Source organism: Carassius auratus, chromosome 22 (genome assembly GCF_003368295.1).
Source record: "Carassius auratus strain Wakin chromosome 22, ASM336829v1, whole genome shotgun sequence".
NCBI lineage: Eukaryota > Metazoa > Chordata > Actinopteri > Cypriniformes > Cyprinidae > Carassius > Carassius auratus.
The window spans coordinates 31,720,463-31,739,771 of record NC_039264.1 but is presented as its reverse complement, the minus strand read 5'-3'; the positions used below and the strand labels follow the sequence as shown (position 1 = coordinate 31,739,771).

The window sequence follows — 19,309 nt, the reverse complement described above, 5'->3', positions numbered from 1 at the left end:
ATGTCGAAGTAGTCCGTTATCAGAAATGCAGAAATGACCAGTGTTGTAATCTTGAAGAAAATGGTTCATGTTGTTTTGATCCACTTGTGTTTGTGGCATCTAGTCGGTAAGTTATAATTGTTTTATATGCATTTTTATTTCTTTATCTATTTTGTTGTTTCATGGAGCTCAGCTTTCTAAATGGTGTTTTTTTTTCTCCAGCATTCCAGTTTTCTCATTTTTGTCTGTCTGTTAATTTATTGCTCATTGCATTGTCTGTGCTGTTCTCCAGTTTGTTTTTAATTTGGCTTTTAAATAGTAAAAACTATCTTTTAGTTAAGCCACCATCAAATTATTTAACTTTTAATTTGTGAAAAACTTTGTTCTTCAGGTGTGTTTGCTAATTTAGATGCAGCGGAGTCAGTGACAGAGGGAGATTCAGTCACTCTATACTCTGGTCTCACTGAAATAATGGATGATGATCTGATTTTGTGGAAGTTTGGATCTGAAAACATTTTAATAGCTAAAATAAATGTAATGACCAGCAGGATCACTGTATATGATGATGTTCTTGATGGGAGATTCAGAGACAGACTGAAGCTGGATCATCAAACTGGATCTCTGATCATCTCAAACACCAGAACTGAACACACTGGACTCTATCAACTACAGAGCAACAGTGTGAGAAAGAGATTCAGTCTCACTGTCTATGGTGAGTTAAATATTGATTTATTTTATTTTGTTAAAGATTTAATATATCTGAGATACACATTTAATTCAGATTTTCCTTTTCCAAGCCATTTAACCCATTTAAGCCCACCAGCAACTATAGTTGCCGCAGTGTATATTTTTCATTTTCCTTTTCTAAGTATTTCCCTAAATGTTACCCATGTTTAACCAACCAAATAAAGGATTTTCAGTACCACTTTAGAATTGTAACAACAATGAGTAGTGCATAATAATTAACTCAAATGATATATAGGGAATTTGAATAATTAATCAGGAATATGATTAATATATATCTGAGATGACAGTTACATAAAATTTATTGATTATGAAAAATAGCTCAATTGCCTATACCAATAACTAATCACAGGGCACTGTAATTTACTCATTAATATGTCAATATTCCATTCTTCATATCAATTATTGTGATATATCTTACTGTAAATTACTGCAAATCAAACAGTGGTTTGTCCAGCAAACCAGATTGACCTATCAATTTTCAATAAAGTTATCACTTCTTATAATTCAAGGAAAGCGCGGCCCAAGGCCTAGTCAGATTTCAATAGGGATATTCTAGCAAGTTCGTAATTCCAGAATAATAAATTTTTCATTACTTTGCTTTAGATAAATGGGTCTGTCAAAGCATGACGATTACAAGAACACCAAACAGTACATATATATAACTGATAGAAACACGAAGTTACATTCAAATGCAGAATTACACACATTAAAGATTAACACACGCTAATAAATTGCAGACAGTCCCAATTTATATGGGAAACATCTAATGTACCAAAAAGAAATACGTAATACATTTAGAAAACACAAAAACAAAAAGGTAATAGTTTAGAATGCATTGGGAAAAGAAACCAGTGATTTGGCTTCTCTACTGTCATGTTGCCCAGGGGTCATAAAGGTTTATGAAGCTGCCAAGGTGTGGGGGTTACATAAACATGACTATTTGAGAAAGAGTTAGACTGAGGAGAACATTTCCACTTATAAGTCAGCATTTTAACCATTTACCCAGGATTAACCATTTTTATGCAATACACAAACATTAAAAATACATATTAATAAGGACTTACAAAAGTAAGGAACTTTAAGAAAGGTTTTGGTTTTGGAACCAAGATTTGGTTGGTTGCGTATCTCCTTTGTGGCTCGCACGGGTATCGTAAATAATTTAAGTCCAGCCAGGCTGGCTCCAGGCCAGGCATTTAGTGCAAAAAGGGTTTCATTTGTATGCCTGAATTTAACCCATGAATCGATGATCTGCATATCCGTTACAGAATAATGGTCCATTAGTTAATGAAACAATACATTTATTACTGTATTTATTAACCTTTGTTAATGTTAATGAAAAGACAGTTATCCATGGTTAGTTCATGCTAATTCACATTGCATTAACTAATGATAACCAAAATGTAATTGAGTTAGTAACTCAGTTACCACATTGTAAAAGTAACTGTAACGTTATTTTTTAATGTTCTATAACGCCATTACTTCCTATAACATCTTTAATATATAAGATAATATATAAGATGTTTATATTAACTGATTGAAGAATAAAAACACAAGTATTTTAGATAATGCTGTATTTATTTGAACTCAATAGATTGCAGCCTGCCATATTATATGCATAGAAATAAAAACATATAAAAATAAATATTGAAAATAGAATTCAAGTACAAAATTAAGACAAACAAATTTAAACTTGGGTAAAAATAAACAAAGGGAAACTGTAACTGTATATTATGCCTAAAGTTACTGCACAATAAACAGAACACTATCTAACTAGACAGAGACACGGAGCGGCATTATCTTCCTCCTCCGCTTGTTCTTCAAGACAGCTTGAAGTAAGCTTGTGTTACTGAAGTAACCAATAACATCGATACAAGTTTTTCATGTTACAGTGTGCTACAGTTTTTTGTGGGTTATTATTGTCATTCAGTAACACAAGCTTACGTCAAGCTGCCTTGAAGGACAAGAACTCATCTTTACAGACTGAGACGATCGAAGGTCAAATAGTATTTACATATTAAGTAATACAAATCACAATCACGAGAGCTTCCCAATATGCACGCCACTGAGTGGCATCTGTACTTCCCGGTCAGAGAGCACCTGTCCATCAAAAGCTCACTATCCAATCAGAGTAGATCACTGTTAACCCCGCCCCCACGAGAGGTTTGTGTCAAAACACAAAAACTGCGAAACGTAAGCGGAATCTGTGGCAAATGAATTCAAAATCCTTGATTAGCGAAAACTAATCTTTGAAAAACATTATCAAAGAATGAAGCATATTTGAAGAGCCTGTTAAATTTGTGCGACTGAGTTAATTTTTTTCAGTTTCATTGTGTTTTTCTTCTTTTGTAATGGCATATTTTTGATAGTTTCTGAAAAAGTTACATTCAGTTTTATAAAGTTTCGTTCATTATTATTGAAACAAATGTCATTCCATACAAGTCGCGTCTGGTGTGAACACAGCATTAAATATTCAGTATAGTAACATGTTAGCATGTGTTGATGTGAAGTGGTTCATAAGATTTGAGTTGCTTGAGGCAGACGTGGATAAAGTCTTTACAAGTATGGCACCACCCACCCAGTCAATCATCATCGGCTTTGCAACTTTGTCAGGCAGCTGATGTGCAGCCACTAGCCAAAGCATAACACCTCGCGCTTTATTCAACCAAATTGTAGTATCGACACTTTACATTCTCAGTTAATTCCCTTAATTTAATATGGAATAAATATGTCAAAAGAAGGAAGTGAGAGAGTAATCTTTCCAGGCTCTACAGCCCCACTTCTGTTTCTTCTTTTGCCATGGGGGGTGGGGATTTAAAGTTTTTAAGTAACATCAGCAGTTTACTAACTTCAGTCAGTCACACAAAAGGAAGAACTGAAAGATAAATGGCTAACACATGGGATAAGTTGCTGTAGATTATCGTTTTCTTGCTTTTAGGACATTATGTCTTGTAAAGGGCAAAATACTGAGGCCCCCTTTTCCAGTTTGTATGTGTTTCATTCTTGTTTGGTCAAGGACCCTCATTGTTTTATGACTAGTAACTTTATAATGTTGATTATAAATTCAAACAAGTAATGAGTGTACATTTAGATTATTATACAAAATCACCTACTACAGTCAGCCATTGAATACTATTGGCCTAAACAAATATATTTTCTTTCAGGTATGCATTTTTATTGTACAGATATATTTTCTTTGTTCTATTTATTTTTATTTCTTTATTTTCATTTCACTAACACACCTCTAAGATTGAAAATACCTGCATGCTCAATAAGTAAATAAATAAACAATCATGGGTGTAGCCTAACATGATAATTATTTAATTTAAAAAAATAACATAATTAATTATAGCAATATCAAGAACTTTTGTCAGGGATTGTTCCATTTGACCTAATTAATATTTGCCCATTCATTAAACATGATATTTGACATATTTACATAGTGTAGTATGCAAATATGTTTGTAATTTATAAAACTGCAGTAGTCTTTGTAGTCTACTTATACTAAAACTAAGAGAAAATTCACCCAAAAATGGTAATTGTGTCATCATTGTGTCATCTTCAAGTTGCAAACCTATGAGATTCTTTCTTCTGTTGAGCACAAGATTTTGTAGAATGTTTGTAATCAAACAGTTAAATACATAATTTTCTTTCAGGTATATCTTTTTATTATATAGATGTAATATTATCTTCATTTACTTTATTTAAATGTAACTTTTTGACACACAATTCCCTGTTGGGGCAACTTAATGTACTGCACAATGTTTTCTGTAATGAGGGTAAGGCCGAGGCTTTGTTAGAATCCATTTGCAGAAGTTTAATGAGCAAACAGTTCAACAAACCAAGGTGTGGGGCAGGAATCAGATCACCGGTAAAGAAGTCAAAAATCAACGTAATCAGACAAGCACGAGGGAAACCCAAAAGCCAAAATCCGGAGAAACAGGTGATAAATCATAGATGTAGCAATGAAAACAAGGCAATAAAAATGCTATGGAAGGTAGTGGAACTGGCAATATTTCGCAAAGGCCTGTTTGGCCTAGCCATGCTTAAATGGCTGTGGAAGTGAAGTGATCGCAGAAGTAGCCGAGGGAGTGGTACCAGTCAGCGATCAGGTGAGGGCTCCCTCTGCTGGTGTGGCATTATAGAATTATTAACATTACAGTTTTGAGTATACTCAGCCCATGGAAGGAATTCTACCCACCTGTTCTATTGACGACTAAAATAAATTCTGAGATACCTGCCAATCTCCTGGTTCAACCTTTCCACTTTCCATTTTACTGTGAATGGTATCCTGATGTGAGGCTTACATTGATGTCTTTGACAACTTTGTGGAGAAGTCATGGTCTAGTGGTTATAGAGTTTGACTCCTAACCCTAGGGTTGTGGGTTTGAGTCCTTAGGCAGCAATACCACGACTGAAGTGTCCTTGAACAAGGCACTGAATCCCCAACTGCTCCTGGGCACTGCAGCATAAATGGTTGCCCACTGTCCGGGTATGTGTTCATGGTTTGTGTGTGTTCAATGCTGTGTGTGTGTGCACTTTAGATGGGTTAAATGCAGAGCACAAATTCTGAGTATGGGTTGCCATATTTGGCTGTATGTCACATAACTTTTTTTTATTTCTTTTTTAATTGCTTACAGAAGGCTCTCCAAACCTGAGTTTGGGTTCCTGTGTCAGAAACAAAATCCTAGCAGGTCTGTGACAAAATCTATGGATAAGTGCCAAGGATGCTGAGGAATCGTTAATGGTTGGAGGAGACCAGAAGGTAGTTCCTTGGGGGTCTTGGATTAAGTGCAAGTTTGGCATGTCTTGACATAGATTACCAGATCTCTGGTAATCGATGGCCACCAGAAGAAGTTCTGTAATAGACGCAGAGTGCGAGAAATCCCAGGATGTCCCGAGCTCATATGAGAGATATGAAACCATTGCAGGACTCTGAGACATAAATCTTGAACGTTTTTATTTAGGGGACAGTTTGCTGGTGGTGGTTCTTGCTGATAGGCTCATTGAATCTCCTCCATAATGTCCCAGGTTACTGGAGCAATGATAACAGATGGTGGAAGAATAGATTCAGGAGTGACATTGTCTGTTGAAGGAACGTGATGTCTGGATAAAGCATCAGCCTTACTGCTCTTCAGTCCATTTGAGGTTTGATGGTTTGCCTTTTAGCAGTGACATTAGGGGGTGCAATCAGACTGTAGTTAAGAATGAAGCATCTGTTGAAGTTTGCCAAGCTGAAAAAATCTCTGAAGTTATTTTACTGCAGTGGGTTTAGGCAAGTTTGTGACTGCTTTGACCTTGGATTCAAGCAACTTGACACTTTGATGACTGATACTGTACCCAAGGAAGGACATTTGCTTGGAATGAAACTTGCATTTCTCTGCCTTGATATAGCTGGTTATGCAGCAAGCAGGAGAGTAAGCTCTTGACATGTTGGATGTGTTCAGATTCAGACTTGGAATAAATTAAGATGTCATCAATACATGCCACTACACAGTGGTTCAGTAGATTTCTAAAAATGTCAGTCTTAATAGATTGTACAGCGCAAGTACTTAATAATTTAAGCGGGTGGAACAAAAGTCATCATAATAGTTATTTGAGAATTGGCTTACTAGTCACATGGAGCGAAGTGTCTTGGAGATGTTTTCAGAGAGCAGCTCCGCTCCGACTCTGCTGGGGTGCAGGCCATCAGCACGAAAAAGCCTAGGACGCTCCCAGAAAAGATTCCAATTTTTAACAAATAGCAGTTTCTGTTCTTTACACCATGACAACAACCATTAATTTAAAGCAACATGTCTACTGAACCTTTCGTGTCCTCGTTGATACATGGGATCTCCAGCATCTCCGTCTGCCGCAGTGTAGTGTCGTTAACCCCAGCATGAAGCACGACTGCTCTGGGGCTCTCTTCAGCCTTCAGGATCACGCGTATCTGCGCGGAAACATCGAGAACACGAGCACCAAGGAAACAATGAGTGTGCACTTTACCTTCGGCTAACGTAGAACGAACGTGTCGGACGATGGAGTCTCCGATGATCACCGCGTCACGTCCCGTCTCGCAGAGGGGAGCGAAGCGGTTCTGGATGGAGATCTTGAAGACCGGAGGGGGAGAAGTCGTCGCCCAGGACCTGGCTCGCTTCCTCCACTGTGGATGCACCCAGGGTCCGTGGTGTCCCGGCACCGGAGTGAAGGACATCTCGGGATATCGCGTCTTGGGTGCACCGGGCCTGTGCAGAGAAACACATGGAGTAGACGTGGTGGGACTGTTAGTAGGGCACTGTATACTTACCCCAGACTTGTGAGCGTAAGCCCACGAGGATTCCAGCGCGGATCTCCGTTCTCTCAGCTGGGCCTGCCTCACCTCCAGGTCGTGAATCTGCCTCTCCACTGCCTTCAGCACTAGCTGCATTCGGTGTCCTCACCTGCAATCAAAGGTAGACATTAATCCGCCATTAAAGCAAGTAACAGTGAGTAAAGCCATGATAACATGTGAGAATAGAGTATTAACAATGCAAGCGTGGTTAGCTAATGCTAACGGGCTATAAGCTAATAGTGGACCCGGGAGATCAAAATAAAACTAGTGATAATGAGGCGTTCTGATTGTGTTTTGAAAAATACGATAGAGGATATATTCACACATAAAAAAATGGAAACGATATTGTATAAAATACATTTTAAAGAAAAAAAAGTCGATAAAAAGAATATAGTGACGGAGCTCAAATACAGTGCAAAGGCCTCGGGAGAACTGTGAGCTGACGCCACCGCCTGCGGGGACTGCGAGCGGACGCTGCCGCCGCCTCGGGTGAACTGTGAGCGGACGCTGCCGCAGACTCGGGGGAACTGTGAGCGGTGGGGGGACTGTGAGCGGATGCCGTCTCGGGGGAACTGTGAGCGGACACCACCACCTCGGAGGACTTGTGAGCAGAAACCGCCGCCTCGGGTGAATCGTGAGCAGACACCGCCACCTCTGGGACTTCATGAAGGCCTGAAGTGAGCCCCGCCACCTTGGAGGGAACCTCCGGGGTAGGCACCCCCACCCTGACGGCTGAGCCACTCAACTGCAGAGCAAGGTTGATGTAGTCCTCCAAAGGATTATTAGGAACACCATACTAATACTGTGTTTGACCCCCTTTCACCTTCAGAACTGCCTTAATTCTACGTGGCATTGCTTCAACAAGGTGCTGAAAGCATTCTTTAGAAGGCCCATATTGATAGGATAGCATCTTGCAGTTGATGGAGATTTGTGGGATGCACATCCAGGGCACGAAGCTCCCATTCCACCACATCCCAAAGATGCTCTATTGGGTTGAGATCTGGTGACTGTGGGGGCCATGGGCATGCGGATTAATGGGAGAATAAAACACGTGCTTGATTTTAGACACATGGAAGGTGGGGTGTATTCTCCTGTACGCAGAAGGGAGTTTGAGTCGGACTGTCACCGAACTAATAATCTTGGTGACAGGAAACGGGCCAATGAATTTGGGAGCTAACTTGTTAGACACGAAGCAGAGAGGAATATTCTTGGTAGAAAGCCACACTTTTTGACCCACGAAGTAAACGGGAGGCTTTGACCGGTGGCGATCGGCCTTGGCCTTCATGCGCCCCCCTGCTTGCAGTAGAGTCTCACGGGCTCTAGTCCAAGTACGGCGGCACCTCTGGACGAATGCGTGAGCGGAGGGGACCGTGACTTCGGATTCCAGACTCTGAAAAATTGGTGGCTGGTAACCTAAACTACACTTGAATGGCGTGGATGACAATGGTAACTAATTTTGGGCGTACTCCACCATAGAAAGCTTTTGGCTCCAGGGTGACAGATTCTTGGCAACCAAACATCGCAAAATTCTTTCAAGGTCCTGAATGGCTCATTCAGACTGACCATTACTCTGGGGATGATAGCCCGAGGACAGACTGACCGTGGCCCCCAGTAGCTTTCAAAATTCTTGCCAAAATTTGGATATGAATTGGGAACCCCTTTCAGAGACCACGTCCATCTGGAGGCCACGTAACCGAAAGACGTGATCTATGACTGTGACCGCTGTCTCATTGGCTGAAGGTAATTTGGGCAAGGGGGTGAAATGTGCTGCTTTCGAGAACCGGTCCACTGCGGTTAAAACAACCATCATGCCATTGGAGGGCAGGAGGGGGGTGACAAAATCTAGATCGATACGGGACTAGGGTCTCGAAGGGACAGGCAGCAGTCGAAGTAGCCCGTCTGGGGGTTGGTTAGATGTCTTACCAGTGTCACAGACTGAATAAGTCAAAAACAAAATCGTGAATGTCGCGAGCCTTTAATGGCCACCAGAATCGTTACTTAACTAGAAAACTAGTGCGAGTCACTCCTGGATGACAAGCCACGTTGGAGCAATGACCCCATCGAATAACATCGGACCGTAACCCCTCCAGCACACACGATTCGACCTCCCATACCAGAGTGGAGATGACAACTTTCTCAGGTAAAATACACTCAGGAGTGACTGGGCATTCAGATGGATCAAAAATACGAGACAAAGAGTCGGGTTTAATGTTTTTGGACCCCGGGCGGTACGAGAGAACAAAATCAACATGTCCAAAAAAAAAAAAAGACAACCGAGCATGCAAGGAGTTGAGTCTCTTAGCCGTTCTGATGTATTCAAGATTCTTATGATCGGTCCAAAGGATAAGAGGTACCCCCGAACCCTCTAACCAATGACACCATTCCTCCAACGCTAACTTAACTACCAACAGCGCTCTGTTACCAATGTCATAATTATGTTTAGAAGACAATAGTCGATGAGAAAAGAACGTGCAGGAATGCATCTTGTCGTCTGAGGAAGCGCGTTGTGAAAGCACTGCTCCTACTCCCACCTCTGACGCGTCGACCTCCACCACGAACTGACGTGTGGGATCAGGGGTGACAAGAATGGGAGCCGAAACTAAGTGACTTTTGAGGTTGTTGAACACTGCCTCGGTAATGTTTGACCACCTGAACGATGTTCGGGGGGAGGTCAAGGCAGTCACAGGTGCGACTACTTGGCTGAAGTTGCAAATGAAACGCCGGTAAAAATTGGCGAACCCCAGAAACCATTGTAGGGCTTTACGGGAATCTGGACTTGGTCAATCTACCACACCTTAACCTTGTCAGGATCCATGCGCACTCCTCAGAAGAAATGATGTACCCTAGGAAGGGAACAGAGTGTGCATGAAACGAGCATTTCTCCACCTTGACAAAAAGCCCATTCTCTAACAGTCTTTGGAGCATTCGTCTGACGTGTTGAACATGTTCCTGGAGAGATGAAGAAAAAAACAATATATCATCCAGGTAAACATATATGAATTGATCTACCATGTCTCTCAACACATCATTCACGTGTACCTGGAAAACCGCTGGGCTGTTGGAAAGCCCGAAGGGCATAACCAAATATTCAAAGTGCCCTCTGGGGGTATTAAAAGCTGTTTTCCATTCATCCCCTTCCTGATGCGAACCAAATTATATGCATTGTGTAAGTATCGTGAAAATGGATGCTCCCTGCAACCTCTCGAAAGCTGAAGACATCAATGGCAAAGGATAAGAATTCTTTACCATGATGTTGTTCAGCTCTCGGTAGTCAATGCAAGGTCCCAGATAACCATCCTTCTTCCCAACGAAAAAGAACCCTGCCCCCGCAGGAGAAGAGGAAGGCTGGATGAACCCAGAGGTCAGAGAATCAGAAATATATTTCTTCATGGCCTCCCTCTCGGGAACAGAAAGAGAGTAAAGTCTGCCCTTAGGCGGAGTCTTACCTGGCAGTAGATCTATCGCACAGTCATAGGAACGATGCGGAGGGAGAGAAGCAGCACGGGACTTACTGAACACCTCCTTCAGGTCGAGGTACTCCGCAGGCACGTAAGACAAATCCGCTGACTTACTCTGAAATACAGAACCAGACACAGAGGGAGAGGCAGGCACTGAGTAACAGTGGTTACTCCATGTGGAAATAGTGTTAGTGCACCAGTCGACCCGAGGGTTGTGTTTGGAAATCCACGAGTGTCCCAAAACCACTGGTGCAAGTGGTGAGTCCATAATTAGAAATGAGAGGTTTTCTGAGTGATTGCCAGAGGTGATGAGGGTGATACTTTCAGTGGAATGTGTAATCCTGGGAAGTTCTTGACAATTGAGTGCATTGACGGTGATCTGGTGCGAGAGAGGAGTGATGGGGATCTGAAGTTTAACAGCCAGTTTAAAATCCATGAAATTACCCTCCGCTCCCAAATCCGAAAGGGCGTTGGAGCAGTGCGTCAACGTTCGCCATCTCAGTCTTACCAGGAGGAGTGTCGATGGTGGTGATGAGGTCTTCCTGATAGTAGCCTCATACTTACTACCGGGCCTGCTCTTTTACCGGACAGGAGTGGATGAAGTGGCCCGCCTGACCACAGTATAGGCAAAGTCCCTGGGATCTCCGCCTCTCCCTCTCCTCCCAGGAAAGCCGAGCTCTCCCCACCTGCATGGGCTCGTGGTCGAATGGGCGGCTGACCGCGGTCGCACCATCGGGCTGATGGTTCTCTGAGCTAGGATGTGAACGGCTGGGGCGTGTCAACCTGGTCACATGATTCAGACGAGTGTCAACTCTCAGAGTGAGTTCTGTCAGTCCGTTCAGCGTCCATGGCATAAATCACTTTATGAACGTGGGCAGCCAGACCATGCAGGAACATATCCCACTGCGCTTCCTCGTTCCAACGGCACTCTGCGGCCAGGGTGCGGAATCGAATGGAAAAGTCCGCCACCAAGCCTTCTCCCTGCCGCAGTTCGGCGAGTAATCTGGCCGACTCCTTACCCGCCACTGCACGATCGAAAACTCTCTTCATTTCTTCGGAGAGTGCCTGGAACGAGGTGCAGCAGTCGTGTCCGTTCTCCCACACCGCCGTTCCCTAAAGCGCTGCTCTCTCTGACAGCAGGGTTAATACAAATGCTACCTTTGTCTGTTTGCTCTGAAAAGTACATAGCTGTAAGGCGAAATGCATGGAACATCTCGTGAGGAATGCTCTGCAAAATTCAGGCTCACCGGAATATCTCTCTGATGTGGGTAGGTGTGGCTCTGGTCCCTCTGCTGATGCAGGTGCTGGTGGTGGGGGAACGGGCGGTGTGGGGAGCGCAATGGGAGTCCGTAGAAGTTGTACCTGTTGGGTGAGTTTGGACACCTGCTTCACGAGTGCTTGCACCGCACTACCTGTGCCCGAAATGTTCTCCTCTTGTTGGTCCATACGTGAGATGCTGTGAGCGACGAAGTCCCTGAGCTGGGACGTACTTGCTGCATCCATGGTTTGGTCAGATCCTTCTGTGCTGAAATAACAGGAGGATGCAAGATGCAAGTAAACACAGTTTAATAAATGAAAGTCAGAAGCAAAGACACAGGTCGGGGACAAACACTCAGGTGGTAGTTGAAGCAGGGACGAGATGGCGATCCGGTGGTGGTGCAGGAAGAGTGTGTAGAGAAAACCCAGGAACCGTGGAACATCCAGACGACACCAAGAACTAACGAAATCCATACGAAGAACTGAGCTGACGAGGCACGAGAACAGGACACACACCAAGGAACAACCACAACGACCTGACAACATGAGAGGGAAATTATTGGGCATATAAAGGAAGTGGAATTAACAGCTGGTGGCACTAATCAACACAACGAGTAACCATACCTACACAATTACACTCACGTAGACTCCTCAGTGTGAGGCAGCTGATTCATGAACCGTGAAAGTCTTCTGCTGTTGTAGCCCATCTGCCTCAAGGTTGTGCGTGTAGTGGCTTCACAAATGCTTTGCTGCATACCTCGATTGTAACGAGGTTATTTCAATCAAAGTTGCTCTTCTATCAGTCTGCCCATTCTTCTCTGACCTCTAGCATCAACAAGGCATTTTCCCAAAATCACACAAAAAAAATCAGTCCAACCAGCAAACAGAGGGAAATCCAAAAGACAATATCTATTGAAACAGGGGAGCTGAACTGGCAATACTTCACAAGGGCCTGTTTGGCCTGGCCATGCTTAAATCGCTGCCAAACAGGAAGTGATCACAGAAGCAGCAAAGGACGTGGAACCAGTCAGAGCTCAGGCAAGGGCTCCCTCTGCTGGTGTGGTGTTTACAGTTCCACCACTTTAAGACAAATGTATTTGTTGTGTTATCATATTCAAGAGATTATAAGCTAGATGCAAATTTTGGGGGGTTTACATTAAATGTTTTTCGACTTGTATGCATAATAAATTTGTTTATGTATAAAGATTGATCTGTTGAAAGCAGTTATTTTGACTTAGTTGACAGAAGCTCTCCTCCTATTCAAATTTGACATTGAAGTGGTGCATACAACATATTTGTACTGTATATGCAAATATGCACATTCAAATATAAGTTTCAGGAAAAACTAAAACCTGGGTAAAATAAATGCAGAAAATGTTCACATAGTAAACTATTAACATGCCTATATACATGAAACCATTCAGAAATTTTAGGCACAAATGGGTTAATGTTTTTCTTTTTATCTTATTATTTTTAATAACATCTTATTAATCATGTAAGAATCTCAAACAGAGTATCTTTTAAACATCAAAAGGGAAATCTGATGCTTCTTTTTCAGCTCGTCTGCCTGTTCCTGACATCAGCAGAGACTCTTCACAATGTTCATCATCATCATCATCATCTTCATCTTCATCACAGCAGAATTGTTCATTGTTGTGTTCAGTGGTGAATGTGGGTCATGTGACTCTCTGCTGGTACAAAGGAAACAGTTTATTGTCCAGCATCAGTGTGTCTGATCTCAGCATCAGTCTCTCTCTACCTCTGGAGGTGGAATATCAGGATAAAAACAGCTACAGCTGTGTGATCAACAATCCCATCAGAAACCAGACCACACATCTGGACATCACTCAACTCTGTCAACCATGTTCAGGTACAGCAGCGCTGACTTTAGTGATCATTTACTGACCTGTTGTCTCTCTTTTTTTATAGATCAGACTGACACAACCACTTACATTATTTTCTCTCTATTCTCTTAGCTGTTACAGAAAAGTCTCCTTCATATCCTCCAGATTCAGTGTCTCGGATAGTGCTGGTTTCTGCTGTTGCTGGATCTCTGTTGATTGTAGTTGCAATTGGGATCTTCTGCATCTGCAAGAAAAATAGACAAACTGACCAAGAAGGCAAGTGCTACAAACAAGTGTTATTACAAATAATACTTTTTATGGCTCTTTACTTGTCTCACTCACACAAAACACATTTGTATATTTCTCCAAAAAAAACTTTATTTTTAATGATAAAGTCTCAGAACTGTATAAGTGAAACAGCTACAAATGTCTACATTAATTCAAATTAATATCATAAAAAACAAGTGAGCATTAAACATATTTCTGTGCATTAACACTTTAAACAAGAATGTCATCTTTGAAATGTATGTAGTGTAGAACTGCAGCACACACACAAACTTGTTTATTGAATTAACTGAAATATTTATCAATTATCTTTTTGACTGTGGCTGATTACTGAGTAATTTATTTATACAAAATATGGTCATTGTTATAATCCAAACTGTTTAATGTTGCAATATTATATCCCTTATCTATTGTGATGTATATCCTAGTGAAAACAGTTTCTGGAACAAAAACAAATGTAGGATACTAATTATGTGTTATAATAAAACTACATAAAACCTAGATAAGACTGAGTTTTAGTATTTTAATTCATCTGTCATTTTGGTTTAAACAGCTGAGATGCATCCAGAAGAGATCACTCACGTTGAAACAACATTCTACAAAAGAAATGCACAGAAATTGGTGAATTAATTAATGAATTAATTAATTGATAATTTATGTTATGCATCTCTGCATGATTTTAGCAGTCAGATTTAGAGTTGTGCACTTGTATGTGACAGATCGTTTTACAAACACAAACCAAACAACAACATTTGTTATTTGTGTGAAAATCATAGGACCATTATTTAAGAAACACTAACTCATAGCACATAATATTCAAGACACTGATGGCACCATGACAACTGAAGAATAACAGATCAACAGGTCCAATTAATGAACTTATATTTCCATAGTGCTGAAGATGAGACAATGATGCAGTACTTCCTGTGTCAGCTGATGACATCACTGTCCAGCATTTTTAATAAGCAACATCAGAGCCTCGAACTTTCTGAAACAACTGAAAAACAACAACAACAACAACAATGGGTTCTCTAAACATAATCAACACAAATCAAAAGTCAACCCAACTTTATAAAACTGCTGCATTTAAACAAAATCACAAATTACACAAAAGTACTTGGGTTCTGAGCATCTAAATGCTTTAGTTCTGTAACTTTTTGTCATTAATGTCCACTGTAATATAATTATAATGAAAATATGTCTAAGTCTAAGTTACTTGTATCGACACCATATCAAAATATTTGATGCTGTTTCCAAGGAAGCTGGGCCTGATCACTGTTACATATATATGTATGACCTCAAACCTAATCGGTTAAATTTTTCATGTTTCAAAAGTATAATCATCATTATAATTTGTTGTGTGTTTTTTTTTTTTTTTTTTTTACAGAATGTTAAAGAGGATGATGTGGTGTGTGCAGGGGTTGTCACTAGAAGATAATCATACTTCTTTACACTGAATCCAGCTGTGAGATCTTAAAACAGCAAACCATTTTTCAGTCTTTTATTTTTGCCCTGTATGTCTAAGAAATATCTGTGCCATATGCAAGTAAAATGTTGACTGGTAACTTTATGAATTCTAGCAATGCATCATTGTAAGAACACAATATGAAGCCGTGGCCATCAGTTGTAATATGTTATTTTTTTCTGCATGTTTAGATTGAAGCGCGGCACTATGGTTATGGTTTGCCTCACTCTCACACACAAACAAAGTCATTTACAGGAGAAAAGCAAAAAGAGCGCTAAAAGTCAGGCCACTATTCCTAAATCACTCTGAACACAATTTGTCCAATTGTTTTCACTAAATATCTATACGAACACAGTTAAAAAAAAAAAAAACACCCAATTGTTGCTTGCGTTTATTTTTCAATTATGGAAATTATTTATTCATAGAGAAAACAAAAGGAAAATTTGGACTTTTAAATCAAATTATCCTGTTTCTAATTATATATGACACTTGATTCTGACTGCTAGAATAGGTCTTAAAAAACTAAGAAGTGCAAGCATGTCTAAGTGCCCCAAAAATGTTCGAGGTCTTTAAGGGGAAATTGATGTTCCTCTGAGAATTTATTAAATAAGAAATGTTGAGAGGTAAGTCAGATCAGGGGCGGAGCCAGACATTGTAAACATTCTGGGCTTAGCCCAAATTTATTGATCCGGGCACATTTTTTCTTTCTCTATTTTGGGCAGCTATAGTTCTCAGTCTTCATCATTCTGAAAACAAAACACTCTGATGATATAAAATTTTCACTCTACACCAAAAAGAGGTGAAATTTGTCTGATCTAGCTATTTTAAAGTTACATAAAATAGGTAGTTTGGCATAGACTTTACTACTTTTTGACATAATGTGAAAGATGAAAATAGCCTTTATGCAATGACATTCATTCAAAGAGCCTAAAGTAGGCTAATCAAAAGAAACAACAAGACGTTTTAGACAAATGGACCTCTACTGCCCTGAAAGACAGCGGAGACCAGGACAACTGGAGCCCCAGATACAGATCCCCTGTAAAGACCTTGTCTCAGAGGAGCACCAGGACAAGACCACAGGAAACAGATGATTCTTCTGCATAATCTGACTTTGCTGCAGCCTGGAATTGAACTACTGGTTTCGTCTGGTCAGAGGAGAACTGACCCCCCAACTGAGCCTGGTTTCTCCCAAGGTTTTTTTCTCCATTCTGTCACCGATGGAGTTTCGGTTCCTTGTCGCTGTCGCCTCTGGCTTGCTTAATTGGGGTCACTTCATCTACAGCGATATCATTGACTTGATTGCAAATAAATGCACAGACACTATTTAACTGAACAGAGATGACATCACTGAATTCAATGAACTGCCTTTAACTGTCATTTTGCATTATTGACACACTGTTTTCCTAATTAATATTGTTCAGTTGCTTTGACGCAATGTATTTTGTTTAAAGCGCTATATAAATAAAGGTGATTGATTGATTGAAATGCTTTTTGATTTTATGGAACAGAAACTTAAATAGTTTACAAGAACTCGATCGCTTAGGAGTCATTTTTGTCTACAGTTCATCTGCTCCGGTGGTGACAACAATGGTGGACTGGTGACAGTCACTCAGGGCGGGTGTAAGATAAGACACCAGTGCAGTCTGTACACCCGCCCTGGTGTTGCTACCATCAATCAAACTATTGTGGGAGGGGCATGTTTAATGATGTCTAACAGACAGGCATCTGAGACTGGGGAAAACATTTGAGGAGATAAAAAAAAAAAAACACTGGGTGAATTTTTATCATTATAGGTTTGTTGTTTACACACACTGCCAGCACACATTTCAGTTCAAACATCTTGTAAAAGTCCATGTGGCATCCGATGACCCCTTTAACAGTTTTTGGTTCTGGTATTTTCCTATTCTTCTTATTCATGTTTGTTTTTAAACCCTGAGTTCCACGATGACTTAAAGTCATACAAACTATGATTTGAAGCATAAATTATATGCAGATTACAAATAAAGGCAATGAGAAAAAACATGTACGTAACAGAGATTTTTACACTGGAGGGATTTTTTCATAGTTCCTGTAAATGCTGGCAGAAGTACCCAGATTTGAGAACAGAGAATGATTTTAGGGAACTCCTTTTAGTTGAACATAATCAGATGCTCCTACATCAGAACATCACACTTGGCACAAGATTATGTTAGCACTTCGGTTTTTTTTTTTTTTTTTTTTTTTTTTAGAGAACGTTTAGATAATATGTTGTTATGGCTACTTACAGTACATAATGTAAAAAAAAAAAAAAAAAAAAAGTACCTCAGTTTTTGGAACTGAAAGTTGAGGTTATCTGTTTACTCTGAGAAAGCTTTTCTGAGGTATGTCACATAACTTCCTTTCTGGAAAGGAAGTTAAAACTTAAAGATTTGACAATTAACAAAGATTGTGTTAATTTACTTTTTTTTTTTTTTTTAAGAAACAGGGACAGCGTACAATAAACATTAACCTCAAAGGGAGAGATGCATAGTACCAGGTTTTAGCTCAAGAGCTAATTTTCACCCTTAGTCCCTGGGCAGGCTGATGTTAAGCTACAATATATAAACATACATGAGTAATAAGATTTACACTTGCCAAAAAAATAAATAAAATAAAAATTGTACAAAATTTCATGTTCACACCTTTCATATACTTAGACCTTAGAACACACACTTACACACATACACATATCTGGTCACATGTGGGGACAAATTTGATTTGATAAAAGCCATTTCTTTGCTTGGCGTGTGAAGGTGTAAAAATGTGTGCTTTTTTTTAGCTCTGTAGGCAACATATTCCACTGATGAGCGGCCACACAAGAAAAAGCAGAGTTTCCAAATACTGTCCTGCGTTTCGGGATCCTGCATTCACCTCGCACTGTAGATCTTGTGGCTCGAGCTGTTATTTCAGAGCCCAAAGATATGAATTCTTTTAGTGGAGGAGCAGCGTTGTCATGAAGTATCTTATACATCAAACATAGATTGGTGTGAATTATCAGATTTTCAAAGCTGAGAAACTGGTATTTTACAAGAATATGACAGTGATGGAATCGTCTGCTTTTCTTATCATGAATCTTTAGAGCACTTTTATATAATGACTCAAGTGGCTTGAGGGCAGTTTTAGTAGCCTGTGACCAACTTGTCATACAATATCGAAAATGAGAAACAATCATGGCATTTAGATAGGCCCCTGAGGCCTCGATTGTAAAGGAATTTCGAATATATCTGAACTGTGCCATATTAAATTTTATTGTATTTGTTAACTTTTTTATATGCTTTTTAAAGCCTAAATTTGGTTCCAATATGACACCTAAATATTTTACCTGTTCTTGATTTAAAATGTTTTGTCCATCAATTAAAATATTAGGGTAAATTTGTATTTTATAGGATTTGTGAAAAACATAGAAACAGTCTTATCTAAATTTAGAGTGAGGCATGAGTTTTTCAGCCACAAAGAAACTTTCTCCATCTCTTTAGTCAGTTTGTGAGCAACTTCTTCAGCAGTTTTACCATGTGCATATAGCACCGTATCGTCAGCATACATAATAATTTTACTCTTACACACAGTTGGTAGGTCATTTATGTAAAGGGTAAAAAGCAGGGGGCCCAAAATGGAACCTTGTGGCACTCCCATGCTACAAGGTCTTAATGGTGATTTTTTATTGTCAACCGCAACACATTGTTGTCTGTCATTAAGGTAAGATTGAATCCATGTTATTGTATTTGTATCAAGAGAAAAATCAGATAGTTTGCTAATGAGAAGCTGATGATTAACTGTATCGAAGGCCTTTTTCAAGTCCAGAAAGACCGCCCCTACCACACCTCCACCATCAAGACTGGATTTTGAAATCTGACATTATTTTGAAAATTTAATGTCAGTCTTCATCTATATTCTGCAACCTAAAGTAAGAAGCATTACCATCCCTATGATCATCTCTGCAGCAGTTCAC

The 19,309-nt window shown here is 40.1% G+C and overlaps 1 protein-coding gene across 1 annotated transcript; it reads left to right on the top strand.

Annotated features, from left to right (window-relative positions):
- Window positions 1–15,713, top strand: LOC113040397 (uncharacterized). The gene is made up of 5 exons (XM_026198747.1): window positions 1–106; window positions 371–691; window positions 13,307–13,618; window positions 13,725–13,868; window positions 15,265–15,713. Exons 1-5 carry the CDS (start codon window positions 34–36, stop codon window positions 15,270–15,272), a joined length of 858 nt encoding a protein of 285 aa, XP_026054532.1. The 5' UTR covers window positions 1–33; the 3' UTR covers window positions 15,273–15,713.
- The last annotated feature ends 3,596 nt before the right edge of the window (window positions 15,714–19,309 follow it).

What these genes read in the sequence shown, in the direction of transcription:
- LOC113040397 (XM_026198747.1), top strand. Translation starts at nt 34, where the DNA reads ATGACCAGTGTTGTAATCTTGAAGAAAATGGTTCATGTTGTTTTGATC. An exon ending in GTGTTTGTGGCATCTAGTCG is followed by an intron (nt 107 to 370) that starts GTAAGTTATAAT and finishes TTTGTTCTTCAG; the next exon opens with GTGTGTTTGCTAATTTAGAT. An exon ending in ATTCAGTCTCACTGTCTATG is followed by an intron (nt 692 to 13,306) that starts GTGAGTTAAATA and finishes CTTCTTTTTCAG; the next exon opens with CTCGTCTGCCTGTTCCTGAC.